Genomic DNA, 23,303 nt, shown 5'->3' on the forward strand with positions numbered 1-23,303 from the left:
AGCTTCTATTACTCAGAACCGACCGGAGAAGTAGCTGGCCACAGTATGAGACGCAGTAACTCAGAATCATAATTACTCTACAAGATACTTGACTTCAGTTCATTCACAAAATGATCTTTATTTATGCCTATTAGTTCAGACAAACAGGAGCCATCTGCACCCAGCCCCACCCTGACACCGCAGAACAAATACAGTACTTCTGTTCCTGTTGTTATTAGACTCTCATATTAAACACACACAGTCTTAAACTTTCACACACTCACACACACTCTCCACTCACAGTCAAGAGTAACTGACCTCATGAAGTATAACAGAAAAAAACAACATTTGAGCACACATGAATTGTTCTGTTGAAAGTAGAAATACGTCCCCACGCTATTTCTGTTTTTATTCAAAACACAATTAAAAATCAACTGCATTCTTAATCCGGTTTTCCTTTTATTTTCCAATTTACATCCATTAGAAGTGTAACAAAACAAAAATGATCATAATAAAATTAATTAAAAAATGTACACGCCCTCACACACACACAGAGACAACCCACCCTGGTTTGTTTTTGAGCGACCCTCCTCTAAGCCCCCTTTGAGGCTTTCCAGAGGAGGCTTTCCAAAGTAGCCCATGTCTCCCCTTCTTTACCCGACTGCAGGGTGGAGTGTGAGTGTGTGGTGTGAGGCTAGTGGGAATAAGGGTTTGTGAGGGGGGGCGTTGGGCGGAGACTGAATTAAAGAACTCATAGCACCTTCTGAAGAGAGAGCAACCCAAAGCATAAATGGCCTTTTAGCCCCAGATCCCAGATTTAAAACATTTTCACTTTGTTTTTCAGAGTGAGGTAGCTTTAAACAATCCGGACGGCTACAATAAAATAAAAATAAAAAATCCCTCAACTTCTTTCAATTTTTTTGGGGGGGGGATGATAACTGGCCCTTCCTCTGATGGTCAGTCGAGGGGTATCATGGAAACATACATCCCAAAGGTGACCTCACTTTCCAAAAAGTGTTGGTGTGCATATAAACACATGTACACACATAATGTGGAAATATATATAAGACCATCTGGTTGTTTATAAACACAGACTTTTACAACAATAGAACCAAGGATTTATAATACACAGTAAAGGTTTAACTCCTGCTCACGATGGAGAGGCGTGGAGAACCTGGATTTGATTTTACTGACTTTATTTTTGGTCTACACTGATTCAAAATGCCGTATTTGTGTGTCAGGAGGGCAACAGGGAGGGAGGTGGAGTAGGACTGGGACAGAGGCTGTGCGGCTGTTCTGTAGTGGAAAGGGGGCTTCTCTTACTTACAAAGTAAACCCGTCCAGTCCTACCTCAACTCTGCCCATTCAGGTTAGACAATAAATAAGTGTCAAGTCATGTTTCTGTTCTCCATAACTTGTTCGCTTGGTCCCTCTTCCTCCTGGCTCTGACTCGTCCCCGTCAACAGTGGGCCATGGGAAACATGACTGGATATCAGGAAGCGGGTTGACGGGTTGATGCTGGTGTGGTGTACGGATATTGCCGGTGCCCTTCAGTGCTAACTTCCAGGGAGTACAACTTGGAGAGCACTTTGTTCGTTGTGAGAGAAAAAGTATCAATTTTCTTTTATAAATTTCCAGTCTTCTTTATTGTGGAAGTGTGTGTGTTAATGTTCATGGTTTGAGTTTATTTATTTCCTGTGTTCTTTTTGGGGGGCCATTGTGATATTCCACTTTACAAGAAGCAGACTGCGCCTACTTCCACTCCGAACTCCTGATCCGCTCCTCCGATGTCCATGGGAGCAATGTCCACGAATGGCAGACGGGAGGTTTTCTTTGTTTTGTACTCGATGACGGTCTTGGCCCATCGGTCTGTGTGTGTCTGTTGGGTGGAAATAGAAAAATGGGTTAAGGGAAGTGTTATGGTACAACAAAAATCATTTAAATGTAAAACTAGCTACTAAAGTCTAGCTTCCTCTGTCTCTATTTTGCTGCAGTCTGCGCTCACCTTGCAGCCATCCTCCATCACGGTGTAAGTGAAGCGACTGGTGCCCTCGGCGCGGATCTCCACTTCGTTGGAGCCCTGCAGCTTCAGAGCCTTCTTCAGGTTGCCAGAGGCCTGGTCCATGTAGGCCACGCTGTTCTTGCAGTGGTAGGTGAGGTTCTGGGTTGCCTCTGTGGACAGGAGCCTCAGGAAGGTCAGCTGAATGCTGCCAGCGTTGGCAACAGGGCCGTCATCAGCGTAGCTGAACTGTAAGATGAAGATTTAGGGATGTCATTAGCACCTTTCGGATCGTTTTTACTATTAAGATCAGTTATACCGATATTATAAGTTTACTCACGTGGAATCCTCCATTCATGGTCTCTCCGAACCAGACGTGTTTGCGGTCCTTGCTCTTGCTTGTCCACCAGTTCTTCTTTGGCACCTCGGCGATGCTTGGTTTCACGCAGGTCTCTCCAGTCTCCATGTTGCAGAACACCTTGATGGCATCAGCAATGCTGCCCATGTTGGGGTCCACCCAGTAGGTACCTGGAGAGATGAAATCATAAGGTTTAAAATAATGAAGTCTAGAAATAGAGGGCAAGCTTATTGAATGCTTTCCAATCTTAATCTTTCCCCACGGCTGACTTACCGCTCTTCCACTCGGGGTGGCACAGCTTCAGGTCTCTGCAGGTGCGGCCGGGGTTCTTCTGGGTGCCGTCGGGGCTGCGCAGGTTCTCGATCTGGTTGTTGAGGGACTTCAGAGTGGAATCCACCTCAACGTCGTGCTGCCTCAGGGAGCTGGAGGCCTCATCAGCCCTCATGTACCTCAGAGGATCGGGGGACTTCTCAGTCTGACCCATACCGGCAAAGGCAGACATGTCGATGCCGGGGCCGGGAGGACCGGGGGGACCTGGGGGTCCAGCGTTTCCGGGAGGACCCTGAAGGTTGGAAAGCAGGACATTGATCAGGGAATCAGTTATAGACTGTAGCAGCGCTTGTGGTGAGATTATGGATATTTTTATTATTTTGTGGACATACAGCAGGGCCGCTTTCTCCAGAACGTCCACGAGGTCCAGGGGGTCCGATGGGGCCGGGCGTTCCATTTGATCCGTCTTTGCCAGCGGGTCCAGATGGTCCTCCAGGTCCCTACAAAAACAGGAAGTGTTGAAGTTAAAGCCAGTAGAAGCTAGCATGTCTGAAATATTACTCCATTTTCTAAACTGCAGTATATTTCAGAACCATTTGCGGTCTGAATAAGAAAATAAATCTGATTAAGCTATTCAAACGGGCCAGCAGTTCTTCTCTATTAATCACCCCAGACCCTTTGCCTTATTATGCATGAAGATTATTTGCACGGTGACATTTCTCTTCATTTCCCTTATCAGGCAGTGCTTAGCTAATCCAGGATAGATATTGAAGTCCATTTCAGATCTCAGCAGGAGTGGTTTCACAAATCACCGTCCCTCTGCCCCCTCTGCCTCCTTCCAGAGAGTAATTTCAAAATGCCTCGGCTGCCCATCTTATCACAGCACTGGGTAATTAAAGCACGTGGCCTTTCCTGTCCCAGTCTTCTTCACGTGATTGGAGAATTACAAAAAGACTAACCTATGCCCTTCATTACCATCACATATCTCGGGTGTAAAAGCTGCAGGATAGAAATGGAAAAATAGCTTTTCTCCTCTTTTAGCCCTTTGCTTTACTCAGTTTTCTTACCTTAGCTCCGTTTGGTCCGGCAGGTCCAGCGGATCCAGAGTCTCCGTTGGGGCCCTGTTAGGATGGGGACAATAAAATGAGACAGTAGAACAGACAGAGGAAGGGAAGTGACATAAAAAAGAGATTTGGATTATACTTACAGGAGGTCCAGGAAGACCCTGCAGTCCAGTGAATCCACGGTGACCCTTCTGTCCTCTCTCTCCAGTCTCACCAGACTCTCCCTTGTCTCCACGGGGTCCTTGGGGTCCCTGGAGTGAAGATTGAACAAGTATTTAAATGCATGGCTGCACATGTGTAGCACTTTGAGTGACCAGAATCTGATCTAAAGCCACATAATAGTATTGTAGTTGGAGATACTCACAGCCATTCCTCGGGCTCCTGCGGGTCCAGATGGTCCTGCAGGTCCTTGAGCGCCCTGAAGGAAGAGACAACAGAGTGGTTAAGTCAAGTAAGAGGACATACACACACATATTGTAGTCTCTGGAATATCTGTGTACTTTATTATTATTGCTTTAAGGTATTATTATAAGTCAATGGTGACATTAGGGTTTTTACCACCTAAGCCAAATAAATGGCAAATGTATTTTACCTCATCTAATGGCTGTATTTCGCAGAGGTGGTACTCTTATTTAATTTCTTTAGGCTTTTATGTTGATGTTTATTTATTGTCGGATATAGCTTTTCCAACTTTTGTACAAATATATGGTTATAGTAATCGTCCAAAAGGAATTTAGATATATTAGATACATATTTTGTATATAATCATTAACGTCTAATCTTCAGAAAACGATGTAAACAATTGCATATGTATACAGTTTTTGCTACATATTATGTGTTGGAATCCTACGGTACCTCATGTTCAATGATTTTGATGGGACAAATTCTCTAAAAAGTTTATTATAAAGTAAAAATGAATAGTGCCTGTGTAGTATGTCGTATGTTGTATGTTGTGTTACTTACACCCTCTCCTCTGTCTCCCTGCTTTCCGAGGGGTCCGACAGGTCCGGTGGATCCGGGGGCTCCAGGAGCTCCAGGGGCACCAGCGGGTCCGGTGTTTCCTCTCTCTCCCTACAAGAGGACACAAGGTTAGGACTTCTGCAAACCAGCAGGTCTAAAAAACACTTGTCAGACTGTGTGATTTGTTGTCAGATTTTCGTGAGGCTCTCACCTTGATTCCAGCAGATCCATCTCTACCAGGGGGTCCATCTGATCCAGCGGTACCCTGAGATACAGAAACATGTTTTTAATGACATGGCAAGAATGTGATTCAATAAATAAAGATGACAGCATTATTTTCTGAGTATATTGTAATTCCTGTTCCTACATTTCTCTGTTAGTGTTATTGTGTATTGCTCACCTCTCGTCCAATCTCTCCAGAAGGTCCACTCAGTCCTGGGGGTCCCACAGGTCCAGGGGGTCCGCGGTCGCCACCACCACCAGTAGATCCTTGTTTACCAGGCTCTCCCTAAACACAGAGTACGTTTAGTTTTAAGAACTTTCAAATGATGAAGATGCAACAACATGTCAAATAGATTTTATAAGGAGTGTTGCTTCAAGCACTTACAGAAGGTCCAGGGAGACCAGCGAAACCTCTCTCTCCACGCTGACCAGGCAGACCTACGATACCACGAGATCCACCCAGACCCATAGATCCTGAAGGTCCATCGGGACCCTAATAGTGAGGAAAGTGAAGATGTGAGTCAGGGTTATTTCTGCATATCCACTGTGATCTATGGCTAGGCAATATGGCTGAAATCCTTAACAGTTTTAAATTAAATGCATACAGGCCTCGCCTATATCACAATATAAACAATAAAGAAGAATACATTACTTTTTAATATGATTTAACAATCTCAATTATAATATTGTCCAGCCCTACTGCATGTTCTCTTAAACTTCAGTTTTTGGGTTGAATTCAAACTCACAGGAGGTCCATCCTCTCCAGCCTCTCCCTTCTCTCCATGTGTTCCTGCGGGTCCACGGAGCCCACCGTCTCCCTGTCTTCCTGTGAGACCGGCATCACCACGAACGCCCTTAGGTCCGTCTTTACCAGCAGGGCCAGAAGGACCAGCAGCACCGGGGTTACCCTGCGATGGACGGAGAGAATATCAGTGGGTGAGATTGGAAATACACTCCAAGTCATTTTAGATTGACTCAGTAAATCCATTTCCTCCTCAAAGGTGTTATTGATGAAACACTCACATTGGGACCAGGAGTTCCAACTCTACCAGCAGCACCGGGGAAACCAGTAGCACCCTGAAAAAGAGGACAAGAGTTCAGTTAGCACACCCAACCTGTCACTATCATCATCAATTCTTAAGGTTTGTTGGATGTTATCAGATAGCCAGGAATTATTGTGCAATATAAATCATACTGTCCACTGTGGTTTGGTCTAAGGCCTTATCTCTCTCTGTATGCGAGTAATAACAATTAACCTTTATGATTTTGTGACTGCAGATTTGAGATACTTTACAATTTAAAATAATAGCACAAAATCTTATAGGCTTTTTAAGATGTCACAGACGATGATATTTTACTTGTTGTCTACTTAAATTTGTTTAGCACTTTGGTCAACCCAAGTTATCATAAAATAATGAGTTGTGACAAAGAAACTTGATTTAATGGATTATCAACATTTCTGAATAATGGCTTTTCAATTAATCGTTTCAGTTTCAGTAACTTACAGCAGCACCCTGAGCACCACGCATTCCTTTAGGTCCAGATACACCAGTGGGTCCCTGAAAAAGAGGAACAACAACTCATATTGATGTTACACTACAATGACTGTAATGTACTGCACAGATCCAGAAGTGTGAGGTAAAGACATTTAGATCTTCCAGGATTTAACTTATTTATTAAGATTAGAGGTACTCACCACAGGTCCAGGGGCTCCAGAGGGTCCCTGAGGCCCGGGAGCACCGCCATCTCCTTTCAGTCCAGACTCTCCAAGCTCTCCCTTGGCACCAGGCTGACCATCTGAACCCTGGATATTTGAAATAGAACAGTTATATTGACAATTTCTGTATTTCAATTGTTGTATCTGAACGATAACAGCTGTGGTGACTTTACTTACAGGAGGTCCAGCGAAACCAGCAGGGCCAGGAGGACCGCCCTCTCCACGGTCACCCTGCAGGAAGAAGAGACGTCAGCATGGGGTCATATTTATGCTATACTATTATATTTAATATAAGAAGTTATAGAAGGAACAATGAAATGATAAACTAAGCTAGATAAGATAAATATGAATCTATACACCTTTTTTTACTCACATATGTTCCCTTCCCTTTATATTCACAACCATGTTACAACCTTTGAGTGACAGACCAAGCAGTAAAGTGTCCTCAACTTGATCTCCTTTGTTGTTGTAAACTATGTATGGTAATGTCTTTATAGAGGAAAGCAGAGCCTCAGACCTTTGCACTTCCCTTAGGAGCAGCAGCATGATGCTCAGAGGATGCTATTCAATTTGAGACTTGAGAGGAAAAACCAAACAAATCTGCTGCAGTTTATTTGTAAATGTTATCATTTTAATTCCCCTCACAATGTAATAGAGATGATGGCATGTTTCTGTTCAATTGAGACACTTTTAACAGCTCTCTTCTTATCTTCATCTAGTCACTAAGTCAATAGCGAGAAAGCTTTTTTTGTTTAGAGCTCCTTCAGATTGGAATAATGACTAATACATCCTCTTTCCTCTCTTTCCTGTCTTCTTATTATGTGATCAGTTGTGTAAGTTCATAATAACAACACCTTGATTATTATGTTTTCTACTTAGGGCTGTCACTGATATTAATATATTTTATATAATATTTAAATGAATGATCTATAGTATGCTCTGATTGGAGTTGGTTTTGTGTGTTAGTATTTTTACATGTCACTAAGGTATCGACTAATTACCTATTCTCTTTTGATTTTCACGATCAATCTTACTCTGCCAATATCGTATTAAATATGTTAAGGATCGCCTTAAATGTAATGTTCTTTCCACCAGTCTTTCTCCAACATTGTTGAGCAAGGTAGATTCTTTTTGGTAGAAGATTCGTCATTCAGTTTCAGACGCAGAGGTACTCACAGGAGCACCACGAGCACCGCCAGCACCATTAGGTCCTGAAGCTCCAGTCTCACCCTGGAAAGTAGAGAACCAGTCAGTCAATCCAAACAAAACAAATCAAATCAATTGATATTATTTCCCTTGAAATATCAAAGGGTCAAACTGTTATTCTCACCTTGGCGCCGTTGGGTCCGGATGGGCCAGGAGGACCAATGGGACCGGTCAAACCCTGAGGGAGATAAGAGCGTTAATACAAGAGAATACAGGGTTTAAAAGAAGCTTGACTTTGACATCAAGGATTTATTTTGTACTCACTCTACCACCGTCCTTTCCAGCAGCTCCCTCAGGTCCCTTCTGTCCGTTGTCACCCTGTTGGACAAAGAAGAAAGCTTGATGTTAATATGTTTCAGGGTATAGCATGTGCTCCAAGACATAATCAATAATATAATGTTATAAGATAAGAGCATTGAGACAATGATCTGCTACTCACTCTGTCTCCCTTGGCTCCAGTGATGCCACCAGTTCCTCTCTCTCCGGGCATACCCTGCAGACCGGGGGGTCCCTGAGATCCAGCAGAACCAGATGGTCCAATGGCTCCCTGAAGAACAAATAGGTGATAGTGTCAGTCAACTAACGTTATGTATAAAACTTGCCTGAATGTAAAATCTTTCCATCTTCACATTGAACATAGTGAACAATTCAAATGGAAGAGCTGCTCTAGTTTAAACTGGTAGATATGTTGCTATACCTGAAAGACAACAAGTACAACTATTTGAATCTAAAGTCTCCACTGACCTTGGGTCCATCACTTCCAGCTGTACCAGGGATTCCACGAGGTCCCTGCAGACCCTGAGCTCCAGCACCTCCTCTCTCTCCTGGGAAACCACGCTCACCCTGTCAGGAGACAAAAAGAAACTCAATCAACACGAGGGTCCGAAAGTGGCTGCAGATGCTCAGGTATGAGGTATGAGGTATGGGGAGTGCTTGTTGCGTACCAAGAGGATAAAATCAAATTATGAAACCAAAAATGTGTATGATGCGATATGCTCATGTATAAACAGTATGTGACAGTATGTGTATTACTCTTTACTTTCAAATGAATGTAATGGAGGTTTAACATGGAAACTCACTCTGGGTCCAGCAACACCATTAGCTCCGGCCTCTCCAGGGACTCCCTGCAAACAGAAAGAAACAGCTTGAGTTTTTGAAATCATTGCACATATTTACAATACTCTATCATAAACGTATGCTGAACTCTCATTGTTATTGTCAGTAAAAAAAGACAAGACAAGTCATCTTATACCAAGAGAGAATCTTAGTTATTGATTAACTGGAACAGCTGTGTGGACATTGAGTATTGAGTATTACATCTGTTGGATTAGATTAAGCTGATCAAGGTATGGGAAACTTTTTTTCAGCATAGACAGAATATTTTAAGGGTAAATGCGTTTTTACTGCATCCCCTTCACAAAAATCACAAAAGTAAATGAGACAGGTTCAAATAAATAACATTGCAAGTCCAAATCTATATACATTGACTAAAAAAGACTAATTAAATAAGAAAAATAATAATATAAATAACTGAATAACATTAACTAAACTGTAACTTTAAAACACTATAAGAAGATTTGATTCACAAAGGAAGTTGTGCAGGGTTGATGAGATTGATGAGTTGATGAGTTTGTCAGACCTTCAGATGAAACTAATCTCAAGTAACCTTTTTCTTTTCTAAATGTCACTCACCTGGTCTCCGGGCTTTCCACCCTCTCCTGGGGCACCACTGGGTCCAGGCAGACCCTGTAGAACAACAGCAAAGAGAGTTATTATATGATATCTGTACATGTAGACTGGGTCACTATCCAGTGCTGGACAAAGTAATCAGACACTGCCAGCAGTACAGGCACACTGTACAAATGTTACGATGAAAACGTCTGCACCTAAAACCTTATTAAAGTCAGATGTATGTATTTAATATTAGAGAAATGTACCCAAAGTGAGAAAGGAGAAAGTAGTCATTGTGAAAAACAGTGTTTCACTATATATGATGTTCCAGTATTAATATTGTTTTTGCTGCGTTAAAGTGTATGTTACTGCTGCGGATGTTTGGTCGTGCTAATTTAAACTGCTTTGTCGGGTAGTTTAGTCTGCAGCAATACACCATATTTTAGAAGATCATGATGTTTGTAGCGTTGCTGTCCTGGGAGAGTCATTTATTGGTTAAAAAGTCAACTGTCCCTGAGTTCAGCTTTGTATTTCTTGTTTTCAGCTTAGTGACAATGCATGTTTTCAGCTGATCCAAGAAGCTTTTTCTCAACTTATAAGTAAAGAAACAATCATCCTTAACATCATAGAGTTATCTATGAGCAACAACCAGATTTAAAATCACAGAGTTTGGAGATATATGGCTTTCACTTGACAGGAAGTGTATACAAATCTTTGAAAGCAAGTAAAGCTGTCGGACAAAGTAACATGTCTGCCACTGAGATGTAGTGTAGTAGAAGTATGAAGGTGCATACAATTGAAATAATCAAGTACTGTGAGCAAATGTACTTAATACTTTCCAACACTGTTTTGACCTGGTCTGTACAGCACTTTATAATGTCCAAAGTTTGAAGTCATATTGAAAATAAATCACACTAATATGATATTGTTTTTGTTTGATTTCCAGCGTATCTGGGATATTTAACTCACCTGGAATCCATTGGGTCCAGGCTGTCCTTGCTCTCCTCTCTCTCCAGCGGGTCCCTATAATGAACCAAAACACAGGTGATCAGTCAAAGAAGAGACAGTTAAAACTGTTATCTTATCTCATGTGATTACACTGAAATACTCACAGCAGGGCCGGAAGGTCCAGCAGATCCAGTCTCACCATCTTTTCCAGAAAGACCCTGTTCAGAGAGAAGTATTTTGTTTATGAAAAGTGATCCGGAGATAGAAAATGATGAATCCATTTGGGAGGATTTGATAGAAGGTAAAGTAATAATGGTGAAAATGTACTCACTCTCAGTCCAGGACGACCAACAAGACCCTTCTCTCCTGTCTTTCCAGCTACACCCTGATGAAGAGAAATCACTGTTAATAAACGGTCTTTTTATGTTGGAGTGCTGCAAGGTAAACAACATGGGTAGGAGTACTGGTGATCTAGCCATAGATGTGTTTACATTTGTATTATTACTCCTGCTCTGCTCTTATTAACTCACATTGGCTCCCTTTGGTCCGGGGAATCCCATCACGCCGGGCTGTCCACGGGCTCCCAGAGGGCCGGGGGGTCCGGGGCGACCGTCATCTCCATTAGATCCCTGTGAAAGTAAAAGGTAAGAAATCAGTACTGAAACTCAGATATAACAATAATGTCAGTGATCATCATGTATGTTAAATCTAAGATAGTTATACTAGGGTACACAGTACCTGTATTTGTATTAAAGAAGAAAGGCAATGCCACACAATGTACAAAAGCTTTTCAAGATTGTTAAGTTTGAAATCATATGCTCAGAAATAGGCATTTAAAAGCTGCAGTATTTGGGCCAATCTATGTTTACAGGAAACCTTTTAGTCCTCCATCTTTAGATCCAGAAGAATATATACTTTCATATTCTCCTTCTCACACAGGTGTAACATTTATTTATCTTTATTCCCCATATACCCACCTAATACAGGTTACACACCTATGTGTGCTTCTACCCTCAATCTTTTAGCAGTTCAAATGTTTATCTTAAATGTTTCCACCCTTCACTCAATAGAAAGACAGCTATATACATTTGATCTAAGGGAGCTAACAATGTGTACCCTTAACATCAAGAAGGGGTATGTGAGAGTAGTCATTCAAAGTCTGCTAGTATTGGGGTTTATACCGGCAAGTGTTATCATATTTGAAAATTGCTGTCTTGTTTCTCAGAAAAACCTTTTTAGTGTCAAATGATTTATATGTATTATATCTCGTTCTAATTCATTTCAACGTGTCTAGTCATGAAAGTAAACAACATTTTCACTTTAAAGTGCATCATGCAAACATATATGAATCATAATGCAAGCATATGTAGCTGTTTTGTCTTGGATCTTTTTAAATGAAACCCTGCCACCTTCAATCGGCATGACAGGATTATTATTGGATGGATGATGTACTCACAGGGGCTCCAACTTTGCCTTGAGGTCCAGCATCTCCGGGGCGACCAGTAAGACCCTGTGAAAGGCACAGAGATCTTTAGCATCATGCATCAGGTGGGAGAAATCTCAGCTAAATCATATAAAACATATACAACATGAAATCAACACTGTCTGACAGCTCTGACTCACTCTGGCTCCGGGCAGACCAGCCTCTCCTGTGCGTCCGGGGTCTCCGCCGCTACCTTTGGGCCCAACAGCACCAGGAACACCTCGCTCACCAAGGGCGCCCTGAAGAAGAAATCAGGCAAGTCAATAACAATCAGGTAGAGATGTATCAGCTATGCATCCTTCTGGTGCTGCAGCTCTCTGGTTCAGGACCCACCTTAGCTCCAGCAAGACCATCCTGTCCTGGGAAACCACGGTTACCGGGAGCTCCCTGGAAACAATCAGAGATACATTTGATTAGATTGTGAATAAAATAATTAATAATGTGACTTTCTACCGATGTTGTTGTTCCTGCTGATGACTTACTCTCTCTCCTGGGGGTCCGAGGGGTCCGGCTGTTCCAGGCTCTCCTCTTGCTCCTCTCTTTCCTTCTTCACCAGAGGGTCCAGGGCCACCTAGGGGACCAATAGGGCCCTGGGAAAATATAGATATGTAAGTAAATCTTCAATGTAGTCTTTTTTCGTTTGAATAGGCTTCACCGTGGTTAAGGTCTAAATAAATCAATGAAGTTCAGTAGGAACAACTCACAAGCTCTCCTTTGGGTCCAGCCTCTCCTTTGAATCCAGGAAGACCAGGGTCTCCCTAAACATGGCAAGAAAGAAGACAACTGTAAATAATCACAACAAAAATAAGTATTAAGATTTTACAGTTTCATTTCTGAGTGACTTACAGACTGTCCCTTTGGTCCCAGAGATCCTGTAGCGCCCTGAGGTCCGGGGGGGCCACGGGGTCCGGGGAAACCAGGAGCACCAGCAATACCAGCACCACCCTTCAGAGAAGAAAGAAACAAAAAATGTTAATTCAAATATAATTCAAAGATTAGCAATACATATAAACAAACATCAACAATTGTAACTAAATGATTAATAAAACGTGCAGCTGTAGTACTTATTGTAATATGTAACTAGTCAGAAACATGTATTACATTGTGTATGGCTACAGTTGATGTATTTTGCAGCTAATGCGTTTTCTTGTTTATCGAGAACAGGAAGATGTATAAAAAGGATATATATCATTCGTCGAGATTCTGTCTCTCTCTTTTTTACGACACAGCTTGGTTTCACTGAATTAGTATAAAGAATAAAGTAAACAGTCATACATAAATTACAACAAAACAATGGATGACTTTTTAACCAAAAACTTACAGCAGATCCTTTAGATCCAGGAATACCATCAGTACCAGGGTTACCCTACAAAGACAGAGAAAAAGCAGCGTGTCAACATGAAATCATTAATAAATAACACAATGTCAGAACAGTGCTGCTGAATGTACTGAATACAAATGAAACTTACAGATGCACCAGAGGGTCCAGGAGATCCGGGGGTGCCGGCCTCTCCGCGAGGTCCCTGTGCTCCTTCAGATCCACGGCCTCCAGTAGGACCAGCTTCTCCCTGACAGGACACAATAACTTCATCAATAACAGGTAGAAAAGTGTTTATTCTACATTTCATTTGGCTCGTAATCCATATGGCTGAAGATAATAGTGGGATTAGCACCTGTTCTTTCCATTTCAAAATGTTCCCATACATATTTATGAAAAAGTAATGCAACTGAATATGACGTTTTTATTGTCTGTTGATTATTATGTGTTTTCTTGTACTTGTACTTGTACTTTTGTGTACTTGTGACTTCAGATGAAAATTAGCTAATTACAAAATCTCGCATAAATCCTCTCTTATCTGTTCGAGGTGAATGTATTTTTATGCTTGTTACATAAAGACACAATAATCGTTATAATAATGACGTGTGTATAAATGCATCCTTTTCTTTCTTGATGAGGTTTTCGAGTAGTTTGTCAAATATACTACAGAAGTGTATTATTTGTGTATGAGTAACAGTAGCTACAAGAACCAGACAACAGAGGTCATGGGTTTGTATTATTGAATGTAACCTGACTGAATAAATAGAGACCAACTGTAGGGTTCACTAAGTGATGGTGCAGTTAACCACACATGGTTGAAGTGACCCTCACAAGGCTTTGGTGATTTATTTGATTATATCAGTTCTGCTTCAGGAAAACAATTATTTTTTTAATGTGATCTGCACAAACCTTAGATCCTGGGGATCCTGGGAAACCGGGAGCTCCAGCAGGACCAAGAGGCCCCTGTAGACAAAGAAAACATATGCAGGTTAGGATTCATGTCTCATCTATTTGTTGCTGTGTCATTAAAGGCAAGAATATCAATCAAATGAATGCAAAGCGGGAACTGTGATACTCACAGGAGGACCAGCAGGACCGGGCAGACCATCATTACCACGGGCACCCTGTGGAGTGAAGAGACAGCATAATCAGATGAGTACTTCAAAATGAAGAAACCATGATATGATTGTTGTATATAAACATATGGACGCTCAGTGAGTTAAGGCAGTTTGTGACTCACAGCAGACCCAGCAGCTCCAGAGCGACCCCTCTCACCGGGCAGACCACGGGGTCCCTGCAGAGGAAGATAAGATCCGTCAGTTCATCTTCATCATCATGGAACATATAGCTTCAATGTATAAACCTATTACTTATCTTCCCTAGCATCCTATTCTGTTCTTCTTTAATGTCTAAAATAATATGACAGAGGAGAGAAAGCAGTGGAGACTCACCATGGGTCCGGAGGCGCCGTTCTCTCCAGCAGAACCAGACTCTCCCTGATGGGGGGAAAAGATTAGAAGTTTAGAACAAGTGATTGGAAAACATGGAAGGAACTGCACACCAATTTGATTTGCATTATATGCTTTAGAGTTACTCAAATCTTTTGCTTAAGTAAAACTAGTAAAACAGTTTAGAAGAACTTTGCTCCAAGTACAAGTCTGGCTGTATGATCAACGGTAAAAGTAAAGTAAGGATAAGCATCAAGATAAACATATAACACCTACAGTAAAAGTACTTATGAGGCAGAATGTCCCAGTTTAGAATCACATGCTTTACATAATATTACTGGCTAATTATGCATTAACTGGCTGTTAGTGATGCATCACTTTAATGTTGCAGATGGTAAAGGTGGACTTCACCTACTTCATAAACTGATTGGTAGCTTTAACTATAATAATACATCATAATATATTGGTTGATTTCTATGTTGAAATATTTATCTTAATGTGAAAAGTAACTCGTTTTTCAGTTTTACCAATTAACGTATAGTAAAAAGTACATTTGATTCTGAAATATAATGAAGCACCTGGTGTTTGTACCTAATGAATTAGTTAGATTCCATAACTAGTCGTATTTCCTCTATGTGTTATCTTACCTTGGCTCCTGCGGCTCCAGTTTCTCCCTTAGCTCCATCCAGACCAGGATGACCCTGCAGAGGAACACAACTCATCAGGACTCACACTACATCACTCAGTCCTCAGGTGCCATCGTTAGAAAAGTGTTTCATATTGCATCAGTAAGGTGGAAACACTCACTCTGTGTCCTTTGATTCCGGGAAGTCCAGGAGTTCCAGGGAATCCACGAGCTCCCTGAAATACAAAATCACAAAATATTAACATGAGGAATACTCAACCGCATCACTATGTTCTTCCCTTGGCTTTAACGTGTGGTGTAATCGTGGAGTTAGTCACCTGAGGCCCTGCAGGTCCACGCTCACCAGCTTTGCCAGGTTTGCCAGCATCACCCTAGAAACAAACAGGAAGTGGAATTATGATTTGTTCAAGCAGTGTTCAGCAGCTGCTAATAAAGTGTGGCTGCTCTGCATTTTACTGTGGAGTTTCTGAAGTCATCATGCTCACCAGTATTGTGAGGGGAGAGAGTGCCCCCTTGTGGAGCATTTGATTTAAAGAGTAGGGAGCTTATGAAGAGTTGTGAATGTGTTGGATTGACTCAAACATCATTGTGAAACTAAACTAAGGCAATATAGTGAACAAGTTGCATTGTTTTTTAGGAGATACAAAAATAAGTTTTCACTTTTCCTTAAGAAATGTTTTACTCTTCAGTTGGCCTTGACCTTTGACCTTGGCTTGTGTAGGTTTTGCTCTTATGTTTTAATAATACTGTTGGTTTATGATGAAGCCTTACATCGCTTCCAGGTTTGCCAGAAGGTCCAGATGGTCCACGTGGTCCCAATGCGCCCTGTTGTGAAAACAAACAATGAATCATTAGTTACCGTTATTGAAGTGTTACGCAGAATATGAGACAGATTTTTGAGCTGCAAAATGCAAAACACTGTCTTCATACTGTCCAACTAAATGTGAGGCTACAGCACAAAATAGGGGATTTTCTATCGAATATATTTGCTTTATTGGCATGACATTTGAAGTGAATACAAAATGAAATCATTAAACTATATAAAAGGTAATGGGGGATAATATCTTATATTCTGTAGATAACAACATCATATCTACTGTTAATGAATTAAAATCAAGAGTAATGAGACTTAAAATACCGCTGACATTATAAATATCAGCATATTTCTCTTTTTGAGTGTAGTGTAACCTTCAAAATGTGAGCGTTACAGTATGAAATCAGTCTGTTGGGCAGATGCATTCTGGGATATGTGTGGATACTTACAGCTGGTCCGGGCTCTCCAGCCTCTCCAGGGGATCCTTGGAAACCTTGTGGGCCCTATATGTTCAAATGACAAAGCAAAGTATTAGGGATTTATTCATTTATGACATCAACAGTATCTGTTGGATGTGAATGATCAATCACATTATGATGTACTGCTGTAATTCATCTACTTACAGGAGCTCCACTTGGTCCGGGGGGGCCACGAGGACCCATAGGACCCTGAAGGAGAGACACAACACATACAGAGAAAGGTTATACACCACAAATAGTAACAAATCAACCAAATAGGTAGTTTAACATCTCTTTTAAAACCGACTGAACCACAAGGTGGCAGCAAGGCAATCATCTTCTACTTCTACGTTTGAGCTGTTAGACAAGCTAAGTGTATGAGGTTTCATCATTGTGAAAGATGGACTAAAGCCACAAAAAGTGATTTTAAGAAATGAATGAATCAGAGCAATGTATTTGTCCAGCATTTGGATATCAGTCTCAATATGTATTTGCTATTTTCAATCCAAAAACATAGACTTTCACTCCTCTGTGAGACAGTAGGCTTACCATTGGTCCCTGCATCACACCCATCTGAGCGCCTCCAGACTTCTCATCAAAACCTCCAGCCATCTGAGCAGCAAAGTTCTGTAAAACAACACAAACAGATAGAGACGGTTAATGTTGTTTATCCTGCCTGCGCTGCCTCAGCTAAGTGGGCCATTACACACTGCAGCAACTCAAAGACATTAACTGAATTCATGACTTATAAGGGGTTCAGTAGCCATGAAGGTAGAATATATTTATCAGCTAAAGAACAGCACCATTTCAGCAGTCATACTTCTGCTCACTCTACAAGAATACTGCAGTCCATTTAGGACATTATTTCTGTAGTGTGCCTTCACATTCCTCTCTCTTTCTCTTATTTAGAGAACAAATACATAATTGATTGACTAATTTGGGCCTGTATGCATGTGTTTATCAACTCAAATCGGCAAAAGGAAGTCTCAAAGCACAACAATTCAGTTCAATTCACCAGGTTCTTCGTAAATAGAGAAAACCATGGATTTGGATATGGTTAAGATGGATACTGATCATGTGATTTATATCTCAAATTTGGCCTTAGGTGATATCTTATTTTGTATTGTTCCACTGTTTTAAATGTTTGGCTAATCATTGCTGTTATTTGATGCAGGATTTGGGGCTAAATATGGCTATATGGTTTGGTAACTTCCTGTTTTATGCCATGTGTTACAGAAGAACACTTTCAGACTCACCCCTCCAAGTCCTGGTGTTCCAGGTGTGCCGGCGGGTCCGGGGTTTCCGGGGGTGCCGGGCTCGCCATCTCTTCCACGAGGTCCTGCATTTCCCTAGGGAAAAAGAGAGAGGGTTATTTTCTCTAAATTCATTACGAGAACTAAAGGGGATTCAGGTCAGAAATCCTGTTTAACTGTTGCATGATGGTCAGTCAGTTGTTCTTAGAAAATGAGAAGTAATAACACTTCAATCTCCAACTATACTGAACTCTGTCAGGTCAATTATTGTTGCTTGTACCAATGTTAAGCAGCCTGATGCTGGAGTCTCACATTAATTTGAGACATTGTTCAGGATGTAGTAAGTAGATTGGTGGAGGGGTGATTTGGGGTGTCTTTTCTCTTACCTTATCACCCTTAGCGCCAGCTTCTCCGCGTGATCCCTGCTCACCTGAGGGGCCCTGTGAATTAAAGATATTTGTCTTAGTAAGATTCCCAAGATGGATGAATTCAGAACAAGAATCTCATTGTCTACCAATAAACAACAACATTGAACAATGTTTGGATAAGTGTAGAATGAACATAATAAACAGTAAAAGTCCCCTCAGATTATGCATTAAATCAATAAAGTGATATTTACCATTGGGCCCGGTGGTCCTTTTGGTCCTACAACCTGCAACAGAGATAAAAAGCTTTTGTCAGTGATGCTTCATTACAAGACCTTTCTTTTAAGTTGTGTATTTGGTGTTTCTGAACAGCTAAAATTAGAAAAGAACATTCCAGCTTTGTAGGAGGTGGACACTAAGACCCAATCTGATGAGGATTTCGTGTGACAGGACAAAAGAAAAAAAGTAATCACCTCCTTTTAACCTCTAATTTGGACTACTTTGTCCACCTGACATGTGCACTGGCAACACAGTTGCTGAGAAGACCTAAGAGGATTTGATTGGGTTCATTGTGTCCAAGGAATGCACTGTTTTTCCTCAAGTAATACAAAGTTCAATGAGGGATTGTTGGGCATTTTAGTTAGTCTCTTATCAGCAATTAATTGCCCCTCTAATGATCACAAATGTTTGAAACTCCAGAAAAAGTGGGATAATCCAAAGAATTACTACGCTATTGATAATAACTATATAAATCTGTAGAAAAATGTCCAATCCTTAAGAAACACATGCTTTGTTTCTGTGATTGTTGTGGACATGATTTGGCCCAGTGTTGAACATCTAATGGGCCAGAATAAGGAAAACTAAAGTGTGTAATTATTGCAAAGATGACTTTGTTTGACAATCTTTTCTCTTAGGAAATGAACACTAATATTGATATTTGGCACAAAGCAGTTTAGTGTGGATGTGTAAAGCAATATAACTTCAGTATAATGAACTGCAGAGGATTCATACTTACATCGGCAATATCTCCTGGTTCTCCTTTTTGGCCCTGAAAGATGACATAAAGAATCAGTGGACTGACACACTTTACAAAGAAACGTTACTTCAACTTAATAAACAATGATATTATGTGGATGTTTTTATACTGTTCCTTCTGAGTGAATCATATCTGTATTTTCCCATCACCCATTGCCTCACCTGAGCACCGAGTGTCTCTGATGTTGCAGATGGATGTTTGAAGGAGGGGAAGGAAGAATAAAACATTAAAAATGTACAAATAAGACATAATAATTAGTATAATAAGTATAATTCAGACATTTCACTGATTAAAGACCTAGTTTGTGATTCTTAGAAAAGGGGACCTGAAAGGAAACTCTAGTGATGCTAAGTGATCAAAGGAAATTCACCAAACCCAAAGAACCCATCTGCATAAATTATTGGCAAGATAACATTTGAAAAGGAATGAAGCAAAAGCAAGCATGGACTAAGAAAGTATTTAGTATTTGTATCATTAAAGCAAAATATGAATGTAAGTTAAGATCATAAGCAAGCAAAGCTTAGCTTATTGGATAAAGCATGGCAGCCGGTGCCAGTAAGTGTATTCTCCAAAGATGAATATAATGTTTATGTATACAACATTTGAGGAGAATACCTAAGTGATCTGAAGTTGTATTCTACTCCTGATGGCCTGGGCTATCAATTACCGAGCAGGAACTCAGATGTATACAAAAGATGTTTTTCTGATAGGATTTCTATTGTTTTTTAAATAATGCACCTGTACATATATGTGTCTCTTTAACTGCTAAGTGTAAATCTTGTTAAATATATCATTCATGTCGGCCTCTTAGGCCACCAGAGGGATGCAGAGGCCTTGAACCTTCGACAGGTTCACCTGTACAGTCAGGACATGAGGCCTCAAACATAAAAGGTAAGAAAAACATTGGTCCCTCTCTGATGACATCATCATGTTGTAGAAGAGCTTCATATAAATACTTGAGTTTAAGCTCAATGTGAACATAAGCTTCATCTTAGTCATGAGTTAAAATGAGCAGAAGCATCTCTACAGGTTCAGGTGAGAACCAGACAGCACATCCCAGGATGCACCCTGTTCCACATGAAAAAGACTTTCATCAGGAACGAGAGGATCCTGATAATGATGCTTGTCTGGTCTCCATCCAAACCAAGCATGTAGAGGGCAGCTTTTGAAAAGGGAACATCATTACTGCTAATTCCAAATCATAAAAGTAAACTGCTTTAGAGCAGCCCACACTATTAAAATGACATTTAGATGCTTTAATGAGCCACTGCTGCAGCCTTGAGTAAGCAGAGTATTTGGACTCTGAAGCTGTTCCCCATTCAAAAGCATTGGCCAGGCAAGGGCGAGATAAATGCAAGCTAAAAGAGTAATTTATTTATGGGTATGTGAATAAATAAATTACAACCAATGGGGGCACTGGCATCAGCAGGGCAGATGGGACAGCACTCTCCAGATGGGATGAGAGGGTTGGCACATTCTTTGATCTCCTCGCAGATTATCTCATCACACAGAACCGCTCCGCTGTCGCACACACAGATACGACACGGCTCGGGCTTCCACACATCCTTATCATTATACTGCTGGCCGTCCTGGATGCAGCCACCTGCCTCCTCTGTGTGGCCAGCAGGGGGCAGCATGGCAGGTAAACAGAGGGGGGACAGAGATGAAGGTTAAATAGAGAATTAGAAAGGGAAAGGTTTTTTTTTTTAGATACAGTGTTGGTAAAGATGTTATAAAAAAAGGTGGAGAAGTAATTGGATGAAAGGGGGTCAAAGGGCACGGCAAGGAAGTAGGATGAGTGAACGCAGCATGGAGGAGGAGTGGTCAGCGGAGGAAGAAGAATGATATCCTGTATCAATTCAAGCTTTTCATGAATTAGTGCACAAAAAGAGACATTCAAACATCTTAATGTGATTGCATGGTGTTAATGAACAGATAGTAATTGGCTTTGTTTCTTGTGATGCTGATGAACAGGTGTTGGTTCAAACCCCAAAAATACACCAATCATTAGCTGTGTGGACTATAATTGAAAACGTTCTAAAATAACTCATGAAGCGTGCAAGAAAAAGCTTCCAAGTTGTCATAAGGAGAACTTTATAGCAGCATAAAAAGTAATGTCAACAAGAGCCACAGTTAACAGTTGTGTCTGAGGTATTTCACGTGGCTGGCTGAGTATATTTAACCTGCAGGCCTGCTCTCATGAATGAACCTCTCTTACAGGCATACTGTGCCCAATTGACAAGCTTCTGCCTTAAGTAAACACTGGTTCCTTCTAAGTTTCTCCATCTGGATCCCATAGCTGTGTCAAGCGCCAGTGCAAACACTTTGGAGAATTAAGAATGGGTGATTTGTTTGGTGTTCACAGCTTAGGGCTGGGCCTACTTACTGCTGTTGTTTGGGTTTTTTTCAGCATATTGGTGAAAGAGATGCTTAGCGTGACTCACATGTCACGGGTTGGTCAGAAATGAGTTTGGCTACTTACAGCTTAAAATATTTGCCTGTTACCTTACCACCACTTTTTTAGTTACAATATGTAGGTTAATGTAATGCTGATTATTGCTGTAAAAATTAGGAGCCGGACAATGTTGCTATAAATACAACCAAGTGTCCATCATCTGTTGACTCCCTGCTGTGAACCCTGTCCTCCCGTCCTGCTCCCCTTTGAGCCTGCTAGCCTGGGGTCAGGCTGTCTGACCCTGTCACTTCACATCAAGAAACCCCCTGAATCTGCTCCAGCCAAACCCTGTGGGTGAGGTTTACTCATGTCTACATGTCTTAAAAACAGTTGAACTTAAATGTATTTCAATAAAAATCCTGATTTGTATGACAATCTACAAACAAGTGTTTCTGCTTCATAATGGTAGGAAATAGTGATCCAAAGGCTTTGAGGCATCAATAAGTTTACATTTGCAGTATGTGCTGCTCAAAGCTTTGACTACTTAATGAGCAAACACAGCAGGAGAGGCTGAGCAGCAGGACTCAGGTGAGACAAGCGGACACTTGTTCTCCTGGTCCTCCATCACACACTGATGTGCCTTGACAGCCTCACCATTCCTAGAGAGAGAAACTTACTTACTTAGAAAGACCATTGATAGCCTGTTTGCCTCCACACCATCAGAACATTTTTACAATGAAGTAACTGTTAATAGCATGTAATGATGGCATTGGAAACAAAAACAAAACAGTTGTGCTCCTGCTCTTCATTTGACATCACACGACTGACATGTGATTTACTTTGCACCATTCTTCTTATCATAGGAGACTTCTGAAGCAATGGACACATCAGGTAGAGAAGATTTGGAAGGCAACAACAAGTCAGACAAATCATCAAAGACACAATCTACATTTCTTTGCAAATAAAAAGAAACAAGTCAAGAAAAGCAGTGCAACTTACGGTCAGCCTCTTCCTGACATCTGACGACGGCTAGTAAAACAAATTGGGATGCTACAAGTAGCAGAACAGTCCTTGAATCCACAAAGCCAAACATGTCTAAATATTAGACACGAAGTAGCTAAGGTAAGAAGTGAAGAGATGGATGAAGACCCGGGTTTTCAGTCAGTGGTGTATAAAGTGTGCTCCCAAAGACTTATAGCACCATGCAGTCAAACCCTCCAAAACTCTATCCAACGCGGGGCCCAAGCTGGCACTTTGCACCCACCGCGTAAGGGCAAGCAACGCGGTTTTATGTCCACTGTGCCTTGTACGGTACTTCGTATATTCCAAAATACCAGTCCTTCCCCCAGACCCCCTGTCAGGCTGAAACCTGAACCTCATCTCCCTCCCCTCAATCCAGCAGCATCTAAACTCCCAGGGTGCTCTTTTCTTTTTTTCAACTCAAGCCTTCCTCTCCTGACCTGCTTGGCCTGGCCTATAGCCGGCAGATGCACCTTCCCTTTCTCATCAGGAAGGGAGCGACAGGCTGCACAGGTCAAGCCTACCACATGCCACACTGACAGTGAATTCAAAACCTGGGAGCTGACTGAAAAATGAATTTTAGAGCAAATGTTATGTTTTACAATGACCCAATAATGATAAAAGTAATAGCTTTTTTGTTAAAGACTAAAGTACACAACACTATATCTATTGG

The 23,303-nt window shown here is 41.3% G+C and overlaps 1 protein-coding gene across 2 annotated transcripts; it reads right to left on the reverse strand.

Annotated features, from left to right (window-relative positions):
- Positions 1 to 342: 342 nt before the first annotated feature.
- col2a1a (collagen, type II, alpha 1a) lies at positions 343 to 22,914 on the reverse strand. 2 transcript variants are annotated; one of them, XM_034210944.1, is made up of 54 exons: positions 22,610 to 22,914; positions 20,621 to 20,827; positions 19,377 to 19,393; positions 19,195 to 19,227; positions 18,434 to 18,466; positions 18,201 to 18,254; positions 17,818 to 17,910; positions 17,111 to 17,188; positions 16,727 to 16,771; positions 16,553 to 16,606; positions 16,061 to 16,114; positions 15,607 to 15,660; positions 15,451 to 15,504; positions 15,291 to 15,344; positions 14,647 to 14,691; positions 14,436 to 14,489; positions 14,275 to 14,319; positions 14,105 to 14,158; positions 13,347 to 13,445; positions 13,199 to 13,243; positions 12,724 to 12,822; positions 12,582 to 12,635; positions 12,360 to 12,467; positions 12,211 to 12,264; positions 12,018 to 12,116; positions 11,851 to 11,904; positions 10,925 to 11,023; positions 10,726 to 10,779; positions 10,559 to 10,612; positions 10,416 to 10,469; positions 9,468 to 9,521; positions 8,855 to 8,899; positions 8,520 to 8,618; positions 8,215 to 8,322; positions 8,040 to 8,093; positions 7,900 to 7,953; positions 7,746 to 7,799; positions 6,747 to 6,800; positions 6,549 to 6,656; positions 6,358 to 6,411; positions 5,876 to 5,929; positions 5,599 to 5,760; positions 5,238 to 5,345; positions 5,031 to 5,138; positions 4,842 to 4,895; positions 4,634 to 4,741; positions 4,035 to 4,088; positions 3,814 to 3,921; positions 3,674 to 3,727; positions 2,999 to 3,106; positions 2,610 to 2,898; positions 2,319 to 2,506; positions 1,985 to 2,227; positions 343 to 1,858 (listed from the first exon to the last, which is right to left on the reverse strand). In XM_034210944.1, the coding sequence occupies exons 1-54, from the start codon at positions 22,701 to 22,703 to the stop codon at positions 1,712 to 1,714; spliced, it is 4,464 nt and encodes a 1,487-aa protein (XP_034066835.1). In that variant the 5' UTR covers positions 22,704 to 22,914; the 3' UTR covers positions 343 to 1,711. The 2 variants fall into 2 exon arrangements, with proteins under 2 accessions (XP_034066835.1, XP_034066836.1); XM_034210945.1 differs by lacking the exon at positions 20,621 to 20,827.
- Positions 22,915 to 23,303: the final 389 nt, after the last annotated feature.

Source organism: Gymnodraco acuticeps, unplaced genomic scaffold, assembly GCF_902827175.1.
Source record: "Gymnodraco acuticeps unplaced genomic scaffold, fGymAcu1.1, whole genome shotgun sequence".
Taxonomy (NCBI): Eukaryota; Metazoa; Chordata; class Actinopteri; order Perciformes; family Bathydraconidae; genus Gymnodraco; species Gymnodraco acuticeps.